Source organism: Panthera onca, chromosome C2, assembly GCF_046562875.1.
Source record: "Panthera onca isolate mPanOnc1 chromosome C2, mPanOnc1 haplotype 2, whole genome shotgun sequence".
In the NCBI taxonomy this organism is placed as follows: Eukaryota; Metazoa; Chordata; class Mammalia; order Carnivora; family Felidae; genus Panthera; species Panthera onca.
Window position 1 is genome coordinate 18,611,015 of NC_138347.1, and position 19,619 is coordinate 18,630,633.

General features: G+C 43.3%; 1 protein-coding gene across 7 annotated transcripts in view; it reads left to right on the forward strand.

The window, feature by feature from the left end:
- APP (amyloid beta precursor protein) overlaps positions 1-19,619 on the forward strand; it is a 274,501-nt gene that overhangs the window by 149,631 nt on the left and 105,251 nt on the right. For all 7 annotated transcript variants that reach the window (XM_060640325.3, XM_060640327.3, XM_060640328.3 and 4 more), the window contains exon 6: positions 4,569-4,771. In XM_060640325.3, the coding sequence (XP_060496308.1) occupies positions 4,569-4,771 (203 nt within the window). The remainder of the gene's footprint in view (positions 1-4,568; positions 4,772-19,619) is intronic.

Here is a 19,619-nt window from a genome sequence, read left to right on the forward strand (position 1 = left end):
AGGGACGGACAGGGAGAGAGGGAGACACAAAATCCAAAGCAGGCTCCAGGCCCTGAGCTGTCAGCACAGAGCCCGACGCAGGGCTCGAACCCACACACCATGAGATCGTGACCTGAGCCGAAGTCGGATGCTTAACTGACTGAGCCATCCAGGTGCCCTGCAGCAGTAATTGTTATAGATACTGCTTTCTGGAACAAACTGACTCTTCAGCCCTTGTACCCTCCAGGTTAAACTCTGAGAGCATGAAGAACTGGGGCAGAGAAAAAAATTTGCTTTATTTTCCTTTCCTATATCCTGACTCTGGGTGACGCTTTCTTCCCCTTTCTAGTACAATAAACATACATGTGTCTGGGCATCTTCCTGTTGAGACTTGCCCCCACCCTGGCCCGGGGTTGATCTTAACATTTGGAGAATTGACAGCTGTTCTGTTTCATATCCCCCACCCTCCCCCCCTACTCCCCCCACCTCTGCCATCACTGGGTGTTCAGGTCTCATGATTGTCCAGTTCACATAAAGCATGGGAATCACAGCTTTTTTTCATGCTGTTTCCTCTCCTTTGTCCTACAAAGGGGCGGAAGAAAGTCGAGTCTTAGGAGACACTATGAAAGAGTAAACACAGCTCTTTTAGAGAATGCAAATGGTGACTTGTTTTGCATGACTCAAACAAAAAGGAATTAAAACTGGTATGTGAATCAAAATCTTTCACTGTCTGAAGGGAACATCACAGAGGAAACCACAAGTGGAAGGTATTAAGGTCAGCCTTTATTTAGAAATTGAAGGAGAGTCACCTTCGTGATGGAGTGTATCCTTCACTAAAGTAAACTCTTGCATGCTGACACGTAAAATTTCATTCTCGGTGATTTAATTCCTCATAGAAATGTCCCTCTGACCCTTTAACCTTCTTATTAAAGTCAGGTACTCCTTAGATGATCAGCATTTTCAGATAGTTCCCTCGTTCTTTAGAAGCGTTTCTCATTATTGGAATTTAAAAGCTATACAAGCTGTCTACTATACATTGACAGACGCAAAGATGTGTGAATGTGATATGAATATTCTACTGTGTTACCAAGGGACTGTTTCCTTGTCCGTCCTTTGATTATTTGTAAGGAAATTGCTTCATGATGCCCAGCCTCACACTTCCCCAACTGGCCCCTCCTTGGCCCTTTCTTGCGCGGTGCTCAGCTCGCCTCAGTCACATCCAGGAGCAGAGCCGTCCAGCAATTGAAGAGTCGGTGGAAGATTAATTTTTCTCCCCTTTCTGGGTTTCCTGCTATTGGTGAAAAGTGTGGCAGGCAGTGGAATGCTGGCGTTTGGCATTCTTTGGGAAGATGCACCATTGTGAAAACATAAGTGCGCGCTGCTGTTTTAATAGTGTCCAAATAGATCATTGAATTTATGGACATCTAAATTTAATTCCAGAAATCAAAGCTATGGTAATAAGAGCTGGACCTGCGTTCTCTTAGGCCAAGTAATTTAATTCCTGAGCGAGTTGAACTATTATGTATTTCTGTTCCTTATTATGCCAGTAAATTGCTCAGGCAGATGCAGTGATGGATGATGGGCATGTATTTCACTCTTTTTTTTTTTTTTATGGCTAGACACATTCTAGAATGCAGATCACTTTAAACGCAGCTGTTTTCATAACCGTGTTTTCTGTTTGGAGCCTAAGTCAAGTCCTAACAGGGGAGGTTGGGGGAGGCTCTTGGGGGTACCCATAGTCATACTTTTATTGTCCCGCCTAGAAGCACAACGCTGTCTTAACCCTGGGTCACATCCTTGGACGCTGTCATTCCATTCGTGCCTCAACACAGCATTTATACTTCGTGCTTTAAGGAGAATATTGGCTTGGTCTGGTTTGTCTCCTGGGCTCTACCTCACTTTTCTACTTAATTTGGAGACTTAATTTGACTGGACACAGAAGGGAATAAATCAGCGGGGGGCACACGTCGGATCATTCTTCTGTGCACACGACTACAACAGTGAGATCCTATAGAAAAGTGAGGAAGCAGGATACTGTGTAAAATTCAGGGCATCTGAGCACCTGTTAAGAATTCTTGGGAACTGTTGCCTCAACTAGACTTTTGTGCGGGAATGCAGGCTGTCGAGAAACAATGATTGCACCCTGTTTATCTCTAAGTGGATGAAGGCTTCTATCACCTGATTATCAATGCCAACATTTTCCCTTCTTACTTTTTCTTCATGGCCTCATGGAAGTGTTAAAATTCCTGGTCAGGGTCTTCTCTGTTCCATTTGTTTCATTACCACACTAGTAAGTTATCATTAATATTATTCTGCTTAGTAAGTTTCTCCTTTTTCTCTGGGCACATGCTTCAATTTCTTTGGATGTGTTCATTCATGATCCTTGCATCAATAATCAGCACCAGAAAGGTGGTCCACTTGGCAGGCCATACACATTTTTATAGAACTTCCATAAAAGTTCCTTATGTTATGAGTTAATTGATAAAAGGAATTCCTTCTAGTGCTATATCCATCTCTTTACATACCTTTTTTTTGTTGTTTATTTTTGGGAGAGAGAGAGACAGTGCAAGTGGGGGAGGGGCAGAGAGAAAGGGAGAGGAGGACACAGAATCTGAAGCACAGAGCCTGACGCGGGGCTCGAACCCACGAACCAGGAGACCATGACCCGAGCTGAAGTCGGATGCTCAACCGACTGAGCTACCCAGGCGCCCGTAGCTTTTTCTTTTTCATTCTCGGCGAAATGACTTGGAGCTGTCTTTCAGACTTCATTTGCAGGTGCCTTTTGCCATCTCCCTTCCTGTCCCCCCACACCACAGAATCCTACTGTTCTAGTTCCGTAACATGTTCGAAATCTGATTCCCTGTGCAATGCCCAGCTCACTTGGAGCTTTCCCAGGCTCCAGGTGTGGCTCACACAAAGTCTTTAGGTTCCTGTCGCTTCTCCCAACCACAAGCTTCTTATAGGCAAGAATCAGCTGTGGGGCCACGATACCCCGGTCTCTTTTTTTTCCGTGGACAGAAATTGTCAGCATGGCAACCCTCGATCCTATTCTTGTGGTCTTGTCACATAAGACCTGTGGCAGTTGCTCTGGTAGCTTGAAACGCCCAGCACGCGTAGATCTTCCTCCTGTACTGTTTTTGTGATCTAAGCTAGGATGAAATGTGTGTTTCTGCTATCTGGCCAGACGGTATGTGATGTATACTTTCACTTGTTTAATGCTTAGGTTCCTGTCTTCGTTTATCACCTTTCAAATGCTCTTGACCATGTCTGCACTGCAGGTACTTGATTTCTACAAGGATGTCTCGCTCGGGCTTTCTGATTTTGTTCGAGACTACCCTTCTGCCCTCCAAATGTGCTGATTTATTATTCAACACTGTGCATCAGGATATGCATACTTAATGCCTTATGTATTATTTCTGATCCCCTTCCCAATTATACTGTGATTTACTGGCTATCTGTTAACCATTATTCTCAGCATTGCATATTTCAGTGGTTCTCAGAATATCGTACCCTGAATACACCAGCATCAGTATTGCCCAGGAAGTTGTTAGAAATACAAATTCTCAGACCCCGTCCTAAACCCACTGATTCAGAAACCTTGGTGGGTGGTGCCTGGTGGTCTGTGTTTCAAGAAGCCTTCCAAGTAATTCTGATAGTCGCTGACATTTGACAACCCCTGAAATACTTGATATTCTACAGCATGCCACAGGGAGCAAGAGTAGGGAAGACCACTGTATAGTTTCAGTAGGTCTCGCTGACCGCTGGGTATTACAGATTTATTTACACCAGTTTCTTCTTCCTCATCTATATCCAGTTGAATAGCAGTATTTCAACTGATTTCCGCCTTTACTGAGTGTCTATACCATGCAGATGCTGTGTGGTATTTTCGCATACATTATGAGAAATCATCCTACACAGCAGATTCAGCTTGGATATTCCCCTTCCTCTCTCCTGTTTAAACACGCTTTGTTTTTTTTAGAGCACTTTTAGGTTTACAGAAAATTTGAGCAGCGAGTAGAAAGAACGCCCCCCTCCCCTCTCTCCCCCTACCCCCACACTTCCTCTGTTGTTAACGTCTTTATTAGTATAGTACCTCTGACCCAATATTGATACATTAGTGATCAAGTACATAGTTTATATTAGAGTTCACTTCTTGTGTCGTACAGTTGTGTTGGTTTTGACAAACGCATGTGTCCTGTGTTCACTGCGACCGTATCTTACAGAGCCTGCTCTAAAAAATCCCCTATGCTCTGCCTGCTCATCCCTCCCTTCTTCACCCCGACCGCCACCCCCACCAGGAACCACTCCGTAATTTTGCCTTTTCCAGAAAAGCATTTAGTCGGACTCATGGAATAGCATTCTTGCAGCCGTGTGAACTAAGAAGAGCTGTGCCCAAGGGGCAGAACACTGTAGACCTAGTGAGCTAGGATTCCCACATACACCTGCTGGCTTCCAGCCTCGTGTGTGTTGTTTGCCCCGAGGGCCACGTTGCCTCCAAAATCACTACCGTCCTTTGTTGTCGCTTCCCCCCTCCCCTTTCTGAAATTTCTTTAAATGACTGTCACCGTTGTTTCCATCTCCTGCTGCAGTGAGGACAAAGTAGTAGAAGTAGCCGAGGAAGAAGAGGGGGCTGACGTCGAGGACGAAGAGGCCGAGGATGACGAGGATGACGAAGATGGTGATGAGGTGGAGGAAGAGGCGGAAGAACCCTATGAAGAGGCCACCGAGCGAACCACCAGCATCGCCACGACCACCACCACCACCACGGAGTCTGTGGAAGAGGTGGTGCGAGGTAATGCGCTGTTTGTTGGGATTTCCTCCGTCAGGGAAAAGGAAAGCCTCGTGCCCGCTCCCCAGCCCAGCACCACCGCCGTCCCCAGCCAAAAATAAGATGCACGATTACAGGTCTTAACGCTTGTGAAGCTCTCTTTGGCTTAACCAGCAGTCCAACAATTCATTTCAAATGATGTCAAGTCCCGATGATACGCACTGTTCCGCTTGGCACACGCCAGCTTGTTGTGCAAAACTCCAGCCGACCGGGTGTGATCTCACTCGGCTGAGGCTGAGTTAGGTGACCTGGTTGGCACGTCCCTGGCAGTGGGTGTTTAGTACGGTCTTATTACCTGTTGTCTCTTTCACCACTTGAACTATGAGCATCTCGAGGGCAAGGACTGGCTTTTATTTATCATGCAGAGTGCCTGCTTTGTAGAAACTTCTAGATAAATCTTAGGCGAGTGAGTAGTTGGAAGTAAATGCCATTGAACGACAACTTTTGGTGGGGTATCACATTACTTGTGGCTGTGAAATGTAACGGGGATGATTTTTGTGTTGTCTTTACACTGTTTTACTGGGGGAGGTGGCACAGGGCCTTCTTTGAGAGATAGATGTTGTGTTAATATCTTAAGACTTTCTTTTTTGGTACTTAATTAATGCTCCTATTAAGAATGTTGTGACACGAATGAACTAACAGACTTCCTTTTTTGTCTCCCTGAAACGAAAGCAAGGGTTGAGTTTACACTGAACAACCAAATGTCATGATAGCAACTAGTGAACTGTAGGGTTGTGTTTCTTAAAGGGGATGCCTTTGTTTTGCAAATAGTGAAAGATGGTCCTAGAATGAGATCCAGTGACTATGGAAGGATGGAGTTTTAATGTATTCAAATACTTTTAAAGTCCGCCACAAATGCTACAATATTGTAAGTTTTCCTCTCACTTTTTATTAAGGTAAAATGAGTTTAGCGCTGTTGTTAAATTGGAGCTTAAAATGGGTTAGTTTCTCTGCCTTAAGTAGATTCCTAATGACCGCTGTAATATCTTCTTTCCTTCACTGCAAATTATCTTTAATTTACATATAATTTACATATAAAATTCACTCATTTTAAGTGTATTAGTGTATAATTCAGTGGCTTTAATAAATTTACCAAATTAAGCAACCACCCTCATAATCCAGTCTTAGAACATTGTCATCATCCCGATAAGATCCCTCACACCCATTCAGTTAATCCTTGCTGTCACCGCCAGCCCCCAGCAACAACCAATGTACTTTACGTCTCTACAGATTTGCTTTTTCTAGACATTTAATGTAAGTGGGATCATACATGCTCTTTTGTGTCTGGCTTCTTTCACTTAAAATAGTGTTTTTGAAGCTCTGGGTTTCTTTACCTTGTAGCTTTTAAGAAAGACTGACATTATTCTGGGGCGCCTGGGCGGCTTAGTCAGTTAAGCGCCGACTTCGGCTCAGGTCATGATCTCAGGGTTCACGAGTTCAAACCCCGCGTCGGGCTGTGTTCTGACAGCTCAGAGCCTGGAGCCTGCTTCGGGATTCTGTGTCTCCCTCTCTGTCTGCCTCTTCCCTCACACTCTGTCTCTCTCAAAAATAAGTAAACATTAAAAAAAAATTTCTTTAAGTAAAACACTCAGACTTAACTGAAAATTCATTGAAAGAGTCACATATTCTTTAAAAAATGTAGCAGAAAATAGATTGCTTAACTTTATCATTCTCTGCTTAATGATAACTTCTTATTATATTTAGCACATAAGGGCTTCTGTAAGTAGATCTATATTTAAGTAAATGCAGGTTTTATTTGAGCCGCTGCTTTCTCAAAACTCCAGACATCCTTTCCTGGAATGTTCTTCGTGTACCTCTTAGGATCACCTGTGGCAGAACTGACTAAATGAACTTGTTAGCTTCTCTTTTCCTAGAAAAGAAAAGAGGGATTTTTTCGGAGCTTCTCTTCTTGAAACCTAAGAAGACTACAAATTACTGCAGTTAGTATTCTGCAGTGACTCTGACTTTTTCGGGGTCTCCACCAGGGTAGCTATTTACATAATAATGTCCGTCTACTCAACATTGGTTTTTGGGGGGGTGCCTTTTGGGTACAAGCCATTTTGCTGGGCTTGGTGAATCATAGGATGAGAACACACGGGATAGCCAGCCCTCATGGATGTTAAAATCTCGTAGGAAATTTACATCAAAGAAACACAGAGAGTCATCTGTGTTAAAAAGCAGGAGCCCAGAACCTACTTCAAAGAGTAAGAGATTGATCAGAGAAGGATCTATGGAAGGAGATGGAAGTGGAAAGGCTCATGGCAGCGCTACCAACGGATTTTATTTTAGTGTACCTTAGAGTCCGTGGGGATAGCAAAACAGATTTGCCCCGGGAGGGTACATGGCAAGTCTGGGAGACAAGGGTAGTCTGATTTAAACTAGAGCAGATGTCTTAGATAAGAGAGTTACGGGGAATTCGGTTGGGGCTAAAATGTGGAGACCTTCAGTGCCAGGCCGGCAAGCATGAGCATGAGCTGACGGGGATCACTTCTGCCACGTGCGGAGAAATTTTCTGGTAGAAACAGTGAAGGGATTTTGTTGTGATGTTGCTGCCATGAGGAGATAGGGGAACAGGGAGTAACACAATGAATGCAGTGTAATGAGAAAATACCACGTAAACTTTTGCCGATATTCCAAACCAACAGAATTCCCTTGAGATAATACGGTCTTATTATGTTCTGAATAAGAGAGAGAAGTCTCTTGAGATAATGGGGTCTTGTTATGTTCTGAACAAGTCCAGATCTTTTGCCTGAGGTTTTCTCTCGATGTAGCGTTATTAGCTAAGATCAAACCAGAGGGGGACGTAGGTTGCAATATTTTCTGTAGGAAGACAAAGGCGATTAAATGATTGGTTTTAAATCTCCAAGCAAGAGACTTTTTTTGGTGTATTGGGTCCATGTCAGAGAGTTTGCTGAATTCCCAGCTAACTCCAACAGAGAAGTAGAAGTTTAAACGGTTAATGTTAAAGGGGCCAGCTGCAGAGAGCTCATTCCCTCCTGGTCACTGGTGTAGGTGAGTTATGGTTCTTCCCTGAGGAAGAACAACGGTAATGCCATACGTGATGGCTGACTTTGTACAACTCTGCTTCAAAGTAGCCCAGCTCCTGTGCTGAAAATAAAAACCACAAGTGACTTGCAAGGAAGAGATATTGAAAAGAGGCTCACAATATAGTTGTCACTGGTAATGTTTCAGTGCCTGAGAGAAAATGTGATTCACACCTATACTTAATAAGAAAACTGTTTCTTCATTACCAACATACTGCTACTAATACGATTCCTTAACGTGCTTCGTAACAAAAACTCAATCCCTTTGTAACCTGTTTAAATTTGAAAGAAATAACTAGGGGGAAGGAAAGTCTAAGACGCTTCGACATGGTCATCAAATTTTCAGCTATTTTGTATTAGAATCAATGATGCTGAAGTAGAAGATGTCAGTTCTAACTCTGTTAGCAATTCCAGAGGAAAAAGTGAACACACTACCGTATCCATCTGGCTTTAGGATTTATTGGTTTAGGTGCTTAAGGAAAACTTGGATATTGATCCAGTGGAATAAGCCAATACCAATTTGAGTGAAACCACAGTATATTTAGACTCTTGCTCCTAATTTTCTTTGATTTGAGAAGGAATAACACTTCATGAACCCAAGACGTCAGGGCGATTTCTGACTCACTCATGGATTCTAAACTGGTTGGACCTTGGTATTATAGGGGCACCTGCGTGACTCAGTTGGTTAAGTGTCTGACTGTAGGTTTCAGCTCAGGTCATGATCCCACGAGCCCCACGTCAGGCTCTGCCCTGACAGAGCATGGAGCCTGCTTGGGATTCTCTCTCTCTCTCTCTCTCTCTCTCGCTCTCGCTCTCGCTCTCGCTCTCTCTCCCTCTCCCTCTCTCTCTCGCTCTCTCTCTCTGCCTCTCCCTCTCCCTCTCCCTCTCCCTCTCTCCCTCCTTCTCTCCCTCCCCCTCTGTCTGCCGCTTCCCTCAATACACTCACTCTCTCTCTCTCAAAATAAATAAATAAATAAACTTTAAAAAAGCAATTGTTTCAGGGCACCTGGGTGGCTCAGTCAGTTAAGCGTCCGACTTCGGCTCAGGTCATGATCTCACAGTTCATGAGTTCAAGCCCCGCATCGGGCTCTGTGCAGACAGCTCGGAGCCTGAAGCCTGCTTCAGATTCTGTGTCTCCCTCTCTCTCTGGCCCTTCCCCTCTCTCTCTCTCTGTCTCTCTCAAAAATAAATAAACATTTAAAAATTTTTTTTTAAAAAGCAATTGTTTCTATCTTTTAATCCTTGTGACAGTGCTGTGTGGTAGAAATCTCATTTCTCCATTTACAACTAAGACAACTAAGGGCTAGAAAAAAAAATTTTTTTAATTGCCCATGGTCACAAAGGTGAGAGGCATGAAGGCAACACTGAGATCCAAATGGACCAGGGTATTTCTACTACATTAATGTCAAAATTTTCTTTTTCCTTTTCCTCTTGTTTACAAATACTATTTCAGTTTAACCTGTACTCCCTGGTAGATGTGGATCCCTTTTCTGTAGTCCTGTATTCATCCTATAATATTTCACATGGAACGCTTCCTAAATTTTAGAATTATTATTTAGATACTAATAATAATAATCGGGGCACCCGGGTGGCTCAGTTGGTTAGGCATTGAACTCATGATCTGGGCTTAGGTCGTGAGCTCGGTGAGATCAGGTCCCGAGTCAGGTTCTGTGCTGACACTTCCCAGCCTGCTTGTGATTCTCTGTCTCTCTCTGCCCCTCCCCCACTTGTTCTCTCTTTCTCTCTCTAAATAAATAAACATAAAAATATTTTAAAAATAACAAAAAACACTGTGATAAGTAATAATAATAATAATAATCAGGGATCAGCAAACTATGACCATGGGGCCATGTGGCCAGTTACCTATTTCCTAATACAAAGGTTTTCTTAGGGCACAGCCAATCCCTTTGTTTATATACTGTCTGTAGCTGCTTTCATGCTACAGGTGAATATTTGCAAGAAAACGCCATATGGCCTTCTAAACTGGAAGTGTTTACTGTCTGGGTCCTTACAGAAAACTGAAGAAACTGGTTATTAGAAAAGTATGAGGGAGTTTTTTTTATTTCAAATAGTACTTTCATTAAGGTAGTTTTATTAAGTTTAGTGGCAGACTGCTATGGTGTTTAATAGAGAATTTTTAATGATTTCGTGGCCTTGGGCTGGTTAAGTAACATGTGAGTCTATTTTCATGGGTATGGTATAGACACTGATAGGACGTTCCATGTGTGTTGAACAAATTACTTTGGACAATCCATGTTGAGCATTTACTATAATGCCTGGCACATTGTAAGTATTTGGTTTCCTTTAGAAACACAGGCTGCCTTCGGGCACCTGGTGGGGGGCCCAGTCGGTTATGCATCTGTTGGTTTCAGCTCAGGTCACGATCTCACGGTTCATGAGTTCGAGCCCTGCGTCGGGCTCCACGCTGACAGTGGGGAACCTGTTTGGGATTCTCTCTCTCTCCCTCTTTCTCTGCCCCTCGCCTGTTCACGCTTGCGTGCACGCACTCTCTCTGTCTCTGTCTCTCTCTCTCTCAAAATAAATAAACTTATTAAAAAAAATTAAAACAGCACAGGCTGCCCAGAATCAAATCCCAGTTCTACCACCTAACCATGTAGATTTGTATCAGTCAGGGAATCTGTAAGTCACGCTGCTTCTGTACGTCATTTTAATTGTTTTGGGAAGATTCAATGAAATACAATCTATGAGCAACATTTAGCACAGTTCTGGTAGACAGTAAGGGTTCAAATAACCCAAAGTGCTATAGCTGTCTTGATTATAAGCATTATTCTGATTTTTCAGAGAACTAATGTTTACTACTAATTAGGAATGACCAAGGTAAACCAACAGACTGGTTTTTTAATAATAAAAAACATAAATGTGATACATCCACATCTATCAGTATAATAGAGGTGGTATTCATAGACACATGTTAAGAATAACGAGCAACTTAAACTCAATTTGTTGGTTAAAATTTTAAGATTTTTTTGTTTTGTTTATTTTGAGAGAGTGAGAGAGAGAGCAAGCGTGGAGGAGGGGCAAAGAGAGAGAGAGGGAGAGAGAGGAAAGAGGATCCCAAGCAGCCTCCATGCTGTCAGCACCGAGCCTAATGCGGGGCTTGAACCCACAAACCGTGAGATCATGACCTGAGCCGAGATCGAACGTTGGCCGCTTAACTGACTGAGCCACCCAGCTGCCCTTGTTTAAAATAGTTTTTAGGAATATACATTGTATATTAAAATACCTGCAGTTAAAGTTTATGTCTAGGTGACGATTAAACCCAGATACTATTAAATGCTACTGCATTTCAAGATAGTGTTTCGCTTCTTGCGGGTATTTTGAACCTCTTGGAAGTTCATCTATTAAATGGACCGAGACACAGATACAGGTAGCTCTTTAAGCATCGCAGACTGATGAGGTTAAAAAGTTTGATCTCGTGTTGCTTGCCTTGGGCTAGATGGCCGAACGCCACAGAATTATAAAATCTTTCTTCTCCCTCTCGTAGCCATTAACCTGGGAGTAGCACGATATGATTTACTGCTGTATGTTGTACCAGCATCAACCCTCACATTTAACTTTTCACAGAATTTGGGGGAAAACTGAACCGAACTGGCACACATGAAAATGTGTTCACATACTCTTGTCGGAAGCCTCGTGGCAGCGTGCTGCCCAAAACTGAAAATAAAGCTCCAGTTTGTATTTGGGAACAAGGCAAAGGGATAACGACTCCTCCCTTTCCTGGAAGCCTTTACCTCAGTGTTAATGACTAAGGGCAAGCAAGATCCACCCCTGTTCCCGGACCAGAACGTAGCATCCTTCCTAACGATGTCAAGAGAACCCGTGTTGGCCCTGGGCCATAGATGTGACAGGTGGCAGCCTGTTATTTTGTGCCAATGGCATGGCAGCCATTGATTTTGAGGTATTTGGTATATCCTTTAATAGAGGCAGAGGGAAGCATGGCTTTGACACCTTCTTTCCATATTGCTTGATAGTCCTGATTCAGAGAGCCCAGTCAGGTAGTTTGGTTAAAATGTGACAGTGAGGAACACAGTCATATAAAAAATTGTGTGTGTGTGCAGACATAACTTTCTATTTTTTAATAACAAATTTATTGAGATATGATTTGCCTAATTGTAAAGTACAGAATTCAGTGGTCTTAGTATATTCACATAGGAAATGTTTTTGAACTTCATTTTGCTTGGTATTTCACATGACTAGTAGTGCTCATGGCCAGTACTTTCCATCTTCCATTTCTACCCTGTGTGTATAAAGACGCCATGTCAGAGGGGCGCCTGGGCGGCTCGGTCAGTTAAGCATCTGACTCTTGATTTCAGCTCAGGTCATAATCTCACGATTTGTGAGTTCAAGCCCTGCATCAGACTCTGTACTTATCAGCACGGAGTCTGCCTGAGATTCTCTCTCTACCCCTCCCCCGCTCATGCGTGCCCTCCCTCCCTCCATCTCTTTCTCTCTCTCTCCCTCTCTCTCTCTCTCTCTCTCAAAAGTAAACAAATGAGGGGCGCCTGGGTGGCGCAGTCGGTTAAGCGTCCAACTTCAGCTCAGGTCACGATCTCGCGGTCCGTGAGTTCGAGCCCTGCGTCGGGCTCTGGGCTGATGGCTCAGAGCCTGGAGCCTGCTTCCGATTCTGTGTCTCCCTCTCTCTCTGCCCCCCCCCCCCCCCCCCCCGTTCATGCTCTGTCTCTCTCTGTCTCAAAAATAAATAAACGTTAAAAAAAAATTTTTTTTAAAAAAGTAAACAAATGAACTTTTAAAAAAAAAGATTCAATGTTAGAATAATGGACATAATAAGCCAAAGGTATTTTAATGCAATTATGTTTACCTCTATTAAAAGTATATTTTTATTCTAGTTCAGTTAAAGTCCAGAAACCTGATCTTTCTCATGTTTTTCCCCAAATCAGTTGCTGTTCAAAAAATATACAAATGCCTCAGATAACAACAATTGCATATATCTCCACAACGTGAAGTTTGCAATTAAAAAAATCAAGGGGCACCTGGGTGGCTCAGTCGGTTAAGCGTCTGATTCTTTGGCTCAGGTCATGATCTCACGGTGAGTTTGAGTCCCATGTCAGCCTCCACACTGAGCATGAGAGCCTGCTTGGGATTCATTCTGTCCCTCTCCTTCAGTCCCTGCTCGCTCGCTCTCAAAATAAACATTTTTTAAAAAATCAACCCTAATAAAAGAAATCCAGCAAATGAGAGGAAACTTCATTTAAACACCATGTCGTTTCCAGAGGCACTGCCTTTTAGTGGTCCATACACCTCCCTGAGGAGGGTCTCAGATTCCACCGGCAGATCCCAGAATTGGGGGTTTTCATGGAAATCTGTAGTTCCCTTGTAGACAGATGCTTTCTGGACTTTGTAAGCAGGGTGGGTTACACCTCTTTCTCTCAACCATGAACCATTTTGCCCTTCTGACACTTCATTGCTGATTTCCAGCCACCCTTCCAACGTCTGACCTGTTAGGATTTTGTTAAAAGTGTGAGAAATCAAGGTGAGGTGAGGCTGATATTCAGGAAAACCCTTCAGCCTTCCAGACAGCAAAAAAAAGCCCAAATTTTAAAAAGTAAGACACTCCCGGGGCACCTGGCTGGCTTGCTCTGAAAAGCATGTGACTCTTGATCTCGGATGGTGATTTCGAGCCCCACATTGGGTGTAAAGATGACTAAAAAAAATAAGTCAGTAAATGTTAAAAAAAAATAAAAATATGAAAATTAAGAGACTCTTGAAATGGAAAAAGGAGTTTTGAACAGAAGACTGGTAAAGCTGCACTGTGTTTAGTTTATAATGGTAAGACTGTTCAGGTATTTAACTGTGAGGACAGGGTTATCTCTCTTTTTCTTGAATTTATTTATGTTCTTGTTAGATATAATTTCTGAGACAGAATATGAAAGTATCACAGACTAGGGACAGAAATTTTGTGTTCTTGCATGCAAGCTCGAATTCCTAATGTTTCATGCTAGAAGCATAGAAAGCCCTTGCTGGGCAGTCTCATGACTAAATCCATTCTGGAATTTTTTTTTTTTTTTAAGTTTTTGGGGTTTTTTAAAATATTTATTTATTTTTGAGAGAGACACAGAGCGTGAACGGGGAAGGGGCAGAGAGAGAGGGAGACACAGACCCGAAGCAGGCTCCAGGCTCCAAGCTGTCAGCACAGGCACCAATGCGGGGCCCGAACCCACAAACCGCAAGATCATGACCTGAGCTGAAGTTGGACGCTTAACCAACCGAGCCACCCAGGTGCCCCTGGAATTGTTTTTTAAATTTATTTATTTATTTTGAGAGAGAGCGCGCGCACAAGCAGGGAAGGGGCAGAGAGAGAGGGAGAGACAGAATCCCAAGCAGGTTCCACACTGTCAGTGCAGAGCCCCACATGGGGCTGGAACTCATGAACCGTGAGATCATGACCTGAGCCGATGTCAAGAGTCAGATGCTTACCCGACTGAGCCACCCAGGTGCCCCTGTCCTGAAATTCAATGCCGGTTGTTAGGCCAGATTTGTGAGGTGTCAGTGACTGTTGCTTATTATCCCCCCCAGTCTCAGGATTGGGCACAATTACTAAAATGCCACGTGAAATCTTCTGGTAGTAGGTTGGACTGAGGCAGGGCTTTTCAGCCACAGCATTAACAGTGTTTGGGGCCCGATGGTTCTTTGTTGGTACTCTCCTGCTCATTTTAGGATGTTCAGTAGCACCATCCCTCCCACCTGGTACCAGTAACACCCCCCAGCTGTGACAGCTCCAACTGTCTCTAGGCATTGCTGGATGTGTCGTGGGAGGGGATGGTTGGGGACAGATCCTCTCTGGTTGCAGACCACTGGGCTGTGCTACTGAGATCTACAGTGATGCCCAGCGTTAAATCTATCTGAGCAGAGAAACTCCCCTGCAGTATCGTGTCTCGTCTTAATGCCAGCCGTAACCCTTTGCTCGGCACTTTGCACACCCGTAGGTAGTCGATGCAGAATAAGCAAACAAAACCTATGGTAAAACAAAGAGGGTAAATATTCATTTATAAGGTGAAAACAGATATTTGAGATGTAGTGTAGTTTCATAGCTTAGAGAGAAGTCGCAAAATATTTTTTAAATACTATGTGTGCACATTTGCCATATAAGCAGTGAGAGATGGAGAAAAACTGCCTTCCTCACTTTGTTTTATATTCTTCCAAAAGCAGTTTGCTCTCCCCTGGTGCACTGTTTTAAAATCGCAAATGGGTGGGTAGCAATCAGAGACACGTGTTCTCAGCTGGAGGCTGCCCAGCCTTCCTGCCGGGCTCTGTGACAAGAGACCAGCTAAAATGGCAAGGTGGACACGCTCAGTCTCCTCCAGAAAAGAGCCTGAAACAGCAGGACCATCCTCCAACCTCTGCCTCGCTTATCCTGGAGCATCCTTCTTGTAGGAAGAACAACGCCTACATAATAACCGTTTCTTTAAGGAGAGGTGCTACAAAGAAAGTAAATTTCAAGTCTCCTTCGTTGTGTCTTTATTTGTCTAAATAAAAATAATAGCTGTGATATTTCTGGTGTTCTGGCATGTTCCAAGAACATCACTTCCATTCAGATTTCGGAGAAGTGTAAGTTCTCATAGACTTAAATGTAAGTATGGTAGTTATTATCTCAGTATTGGATTTAAGGCACACGTATTGAAACCCTGCCAAAGAAATATGTATCTCTAACATATTTAAGTTTTTGAGATACAGCATATTTGAATTTTACAGCTCTACTAAAATATGTCCTATTCCTCTTCTCCCAAATAGATGTGGACTTCTTTTTGTAAGCCAAAACCTACGCTGCCTTTGACTGATCCTCCCCCTCTTGGTCATTTTGGAAAGTGATTGGGTCTTACATTTCTGGCTTTGACATTTCAACGGCTCATAAAAGGTGTAGGGGGGATCACGCTGCTTTCTCAAACATTAACGCCCATTTGGGTCACTGAGGCATTTGCTACACGTGGATTCGGAGACAGGGTTCTGGAGTGGATCCCGAGTCCCGGGTATGCTGGCCCAGCGGATCATGGACGGCACGTCGAGGGATAGTTTCTAGTAGCAATTCATGCCCCCCCGTCCTTTGCAGTTGTAGGAGATTGAGACAGGGAATAAGAAACGGAAAGGGAAAACTATCCTTATCTTTCTCTTTCATGCAAAGTGTGAAAGAACCCTGATGTGTCTTCCCGCTGAGCAGCTTTGTAAAAATTCAGCTTTCAAAGACCAAGCAAATTAGAAGAGTCTTACTATCTTCCTCCATGTACCTGTGACGAGTATCACTTGTGCCCTTCTTTCCTCTCATTGGTGTGGTGTGGACAACTGCTAGCCTGTAAAAGATAATTCAAGGGTACAGGAATCTGGTGAGCCACAGCCACTGGTAGCTTGAAATACCCATGGCGGGACTGTTTACACCGTGGACATCGTTGAACATTATAAATCACACTCCCCCACCCCCCACTGGAGATAACCAGTTTCCCAGCATACCCTGCCATTCCTGTCAGTGAGAATAATCGCTTTGCCTTGTTTCCAGCAGAGGACACGGCATCTTATCTTATTCGGAGTTTGGAGCTTCTTGTAATACTGTGTTGCACTTCTACACAGCTTAGTGAAAAACAGGTTTATTCCCATAACAAAGTGGAAACAAAGGACTCGGGAAAAGTCCCAGTGGTGCCCTCTTGTGAATGCTTGCCAGCACGTCACCACGAGAAGACTGATGGGTCTAAATACTTACAAATGGATCGCCTTGAGGTGGCATTTTATAAAAATACTCTCTCCTCATGGAGAGATGTGAGAACTGGGTCAGGTGTAAATGGAGTGACAGGTGTATTGGGTAGCCTCAGAGAATCGACACAATTTGGTAAAGGGCCGGTCAACCACAGATACCTTGTAGAGACTTCCGTGACACCCGTCATTTCATACTGAGTCAGTGAGTTCATTACCGCACACAGCTGTTCTCCTCATTTGCTTATCTGGCCCAACCCGTATTTGGGGCTTAAGTGAGATTTCTAATAAGACGTTCGTTCAGCCTTGCTTACCTGTATCTATATGTCTCTATTTAATAAAATAGGATTACTATATAATAAATACCCAGTCATTTATTGTCCTGATCAGAATTATTTTCTGTTGGGCAGGTTTTCTGATAACTACTTGCTAATTGCAGGCATATTATAAAATCTCCTTTTAATTAAAAGTACATATACCGGGGCGCCTGGGTGGCCCAGTCAGTTAAGCATCCGACTTTAGCTCAAGTCATGATCTCACAGTTTGTGAATTTGAGCCCCACGATGGGCTCTACGCTAACAGCTCAGAGCCTGGAGCCTGCTTTGGATTGTGTGTTTCCCTCTCCCTCTGCCCCTCCCCTGCTTGCGCTCTGTCTCTGTCTCTCTCTCAAAAATAAACATTAAAAAGAAAAAAAAGAAAGTACGTGTATCTATTGTTGCAAAAAACACACTCTTAAAAAAATAATTGTTTTTCTAGTACGTTGACTTTCTAAAATTTTTCTTAGAAGAGTTCAACACAGATGTGGCCACTTCATTCTTCAACAGAATATGAGATGTGTTGTAATAAACTTAGGCTCACAAAGTTGCACCCTAGAGCGATGTTTAGAATTGCAAGGACAAATGAAGCTGAAGAGTAGCTATTCTAAACTTATCATTTGCATTTAGAACATAGGAGATTCCGTAAAAACAGGTCTCCTGCCCCTGCATAGCTGTGATGTTGGGGGGGGGGGGGCGGTGTCTGTGGCAGACAAGTACAAGAAGACACATTTTGGTACTCTTAAGAGGTCTAAAATGGGAGGATTGCTATGAGTTACAGAGCCGTGATGAGTTTTGTTGCCTATGCTCCTGGGGTCATGCCATGGGGGAGAGGCATTCGAGTGCCAGCTTCAACCACAGCGGAGGCTCAGAGGACACCGTTGTCTGGGAGTCTTGTTGGAATTAGTACAGCCTGAGGAAGAGGTTAATGATGAATACTGTCATGTCTTAGAAACAAGAAAGAAAGAGCATGTCACATGAACATGTACAGATTGGTGAGGGGAATGCAGAAGAGAGAGCCTGTAGGTATTTCTTACAACTGACAGGGAGAGAAACTAAGGTCCGTGAGTGGAGACAGCTTAATGGCTGTGGTTTGCCAGGGACCCCACATCTGGGGCATGTGGCTTTTAGCTCTGTAGCCCAGAAGCTGCTTTGTCAGTAGCTCAGAGGTGATCAGACTCTCTCCCCTCCCAAAACTGTCTGACCCTTTATAAGTATGAATACCAGTTCTTTAATTTGTGGGGGATAAATCAGATTGCCAAGGGGGTGGGAAACTTGTGTGAATGGATTGGCAGATTTTCATCAGACAGGAGAGCTCTGTGCAGAAATCAAATTGAAAACACATCATGGCTTGACAAGGATGGACTTTTAAAGCAGCAGTTGAATGGGAAGACCTTAGTGACGTGCCATGGAGCTTGATGCTCCCAGAGCCAGATATTTCCATCCGAAAACCACCTAAAGAGAGCCAGAAGCACCTTAGACATCTGTTACGCTGGTGTTTCTCCTGCACAGTGTTTGACCTCCACCTTCTGAGCTCAGTGCTGACCGTCCTTCCCTACTCTGTTGACGTCATCATGATGGTGGTAACTTCTGGTTTTGCTATCACCTCTTTGTCTCAATAGGAAAGAGCTTTAAGTGGTGTGTATAAGCAAGTTAAATAGTAGTTCTCTTTTACATAGACCTTGTCGATCTTTATCTTTGAGTGAATGATTAGTCAGTCTGTTAAATATTCCTACTTTGGAAGCTCTGAACTCTGCATGACTTTTATCTTTTAGAAGGATGCTTTTCCTTGGTATGACAGTAAAATTAATAATCAAGACATCTGTGTGTGCTAAGGCATCAGCAGGCTCTCTAGAAGCCTAGCTAGGGCAAGACATAAACTCAGAGGGAGAACTGTTTTCCCTTTAAAAAAATGGAATATACGTGGGAGGTAAGGTTCCTATTCTACTCACGATAACTTTACAAATGGAATCAGATAAGTTATTGCGCTTGTATCAATCAAGGATCATGAAATTGATCTTGGGGAGGGTGGCCAAGCATGCTGACAGGTAAGATATATTTTCATGTAAGAGCATACGTGGTGTGTGTTAACAAATCAGAATTGATTGACTTTGTTTTGTTGTTTGGGGCATTATTGTCCAAGGGACGGATTAATGAAAAATCAAAAATTATATTTTACTAGAGTTAATATAACTGGCTGTCAATCCCATTTACAGATGTTGACATACGTTTTCAAATATGGTCAGTGGACAGGCTGGTTCTCTGGAAACTGGATCACATTCGAAGTATATTTATTTTATACTTTATAATTTTTTAATGAAATTTAATATTTATTTTATACTTTATAATTATTTTATACTTTGAGTCAAGGCTGTTCTTCGTGAAGGAAAACAGTCAGATGTTCGTGAGAAGACAACGTTCTTTGCATCGTAAACAGACACAACCCTTTTACCTTTAAAGCTGACTGGAGGTTCCTTGAGAAATTTGTTTCTTACCGGGAAGAAATGTTTCCGCGTGCAGACCCTTTGGGGCACTTGCTATCAATCTAAAAGCAGCTACCAGATGTGCTCACGTTCTAGCAGGAATCCTTTCATTCCTACTGAGCCACTCATTAAACCAGATGAGAATGCACTGCTTTGTTTCGGAGGGAATTCTAACCTCCTGGCTGGAGATTAAAGTCCTCGGTACATGTTTGGCAGAGGCCGCCCAATAATCCCAGCCCCGGTGACCCCCCCC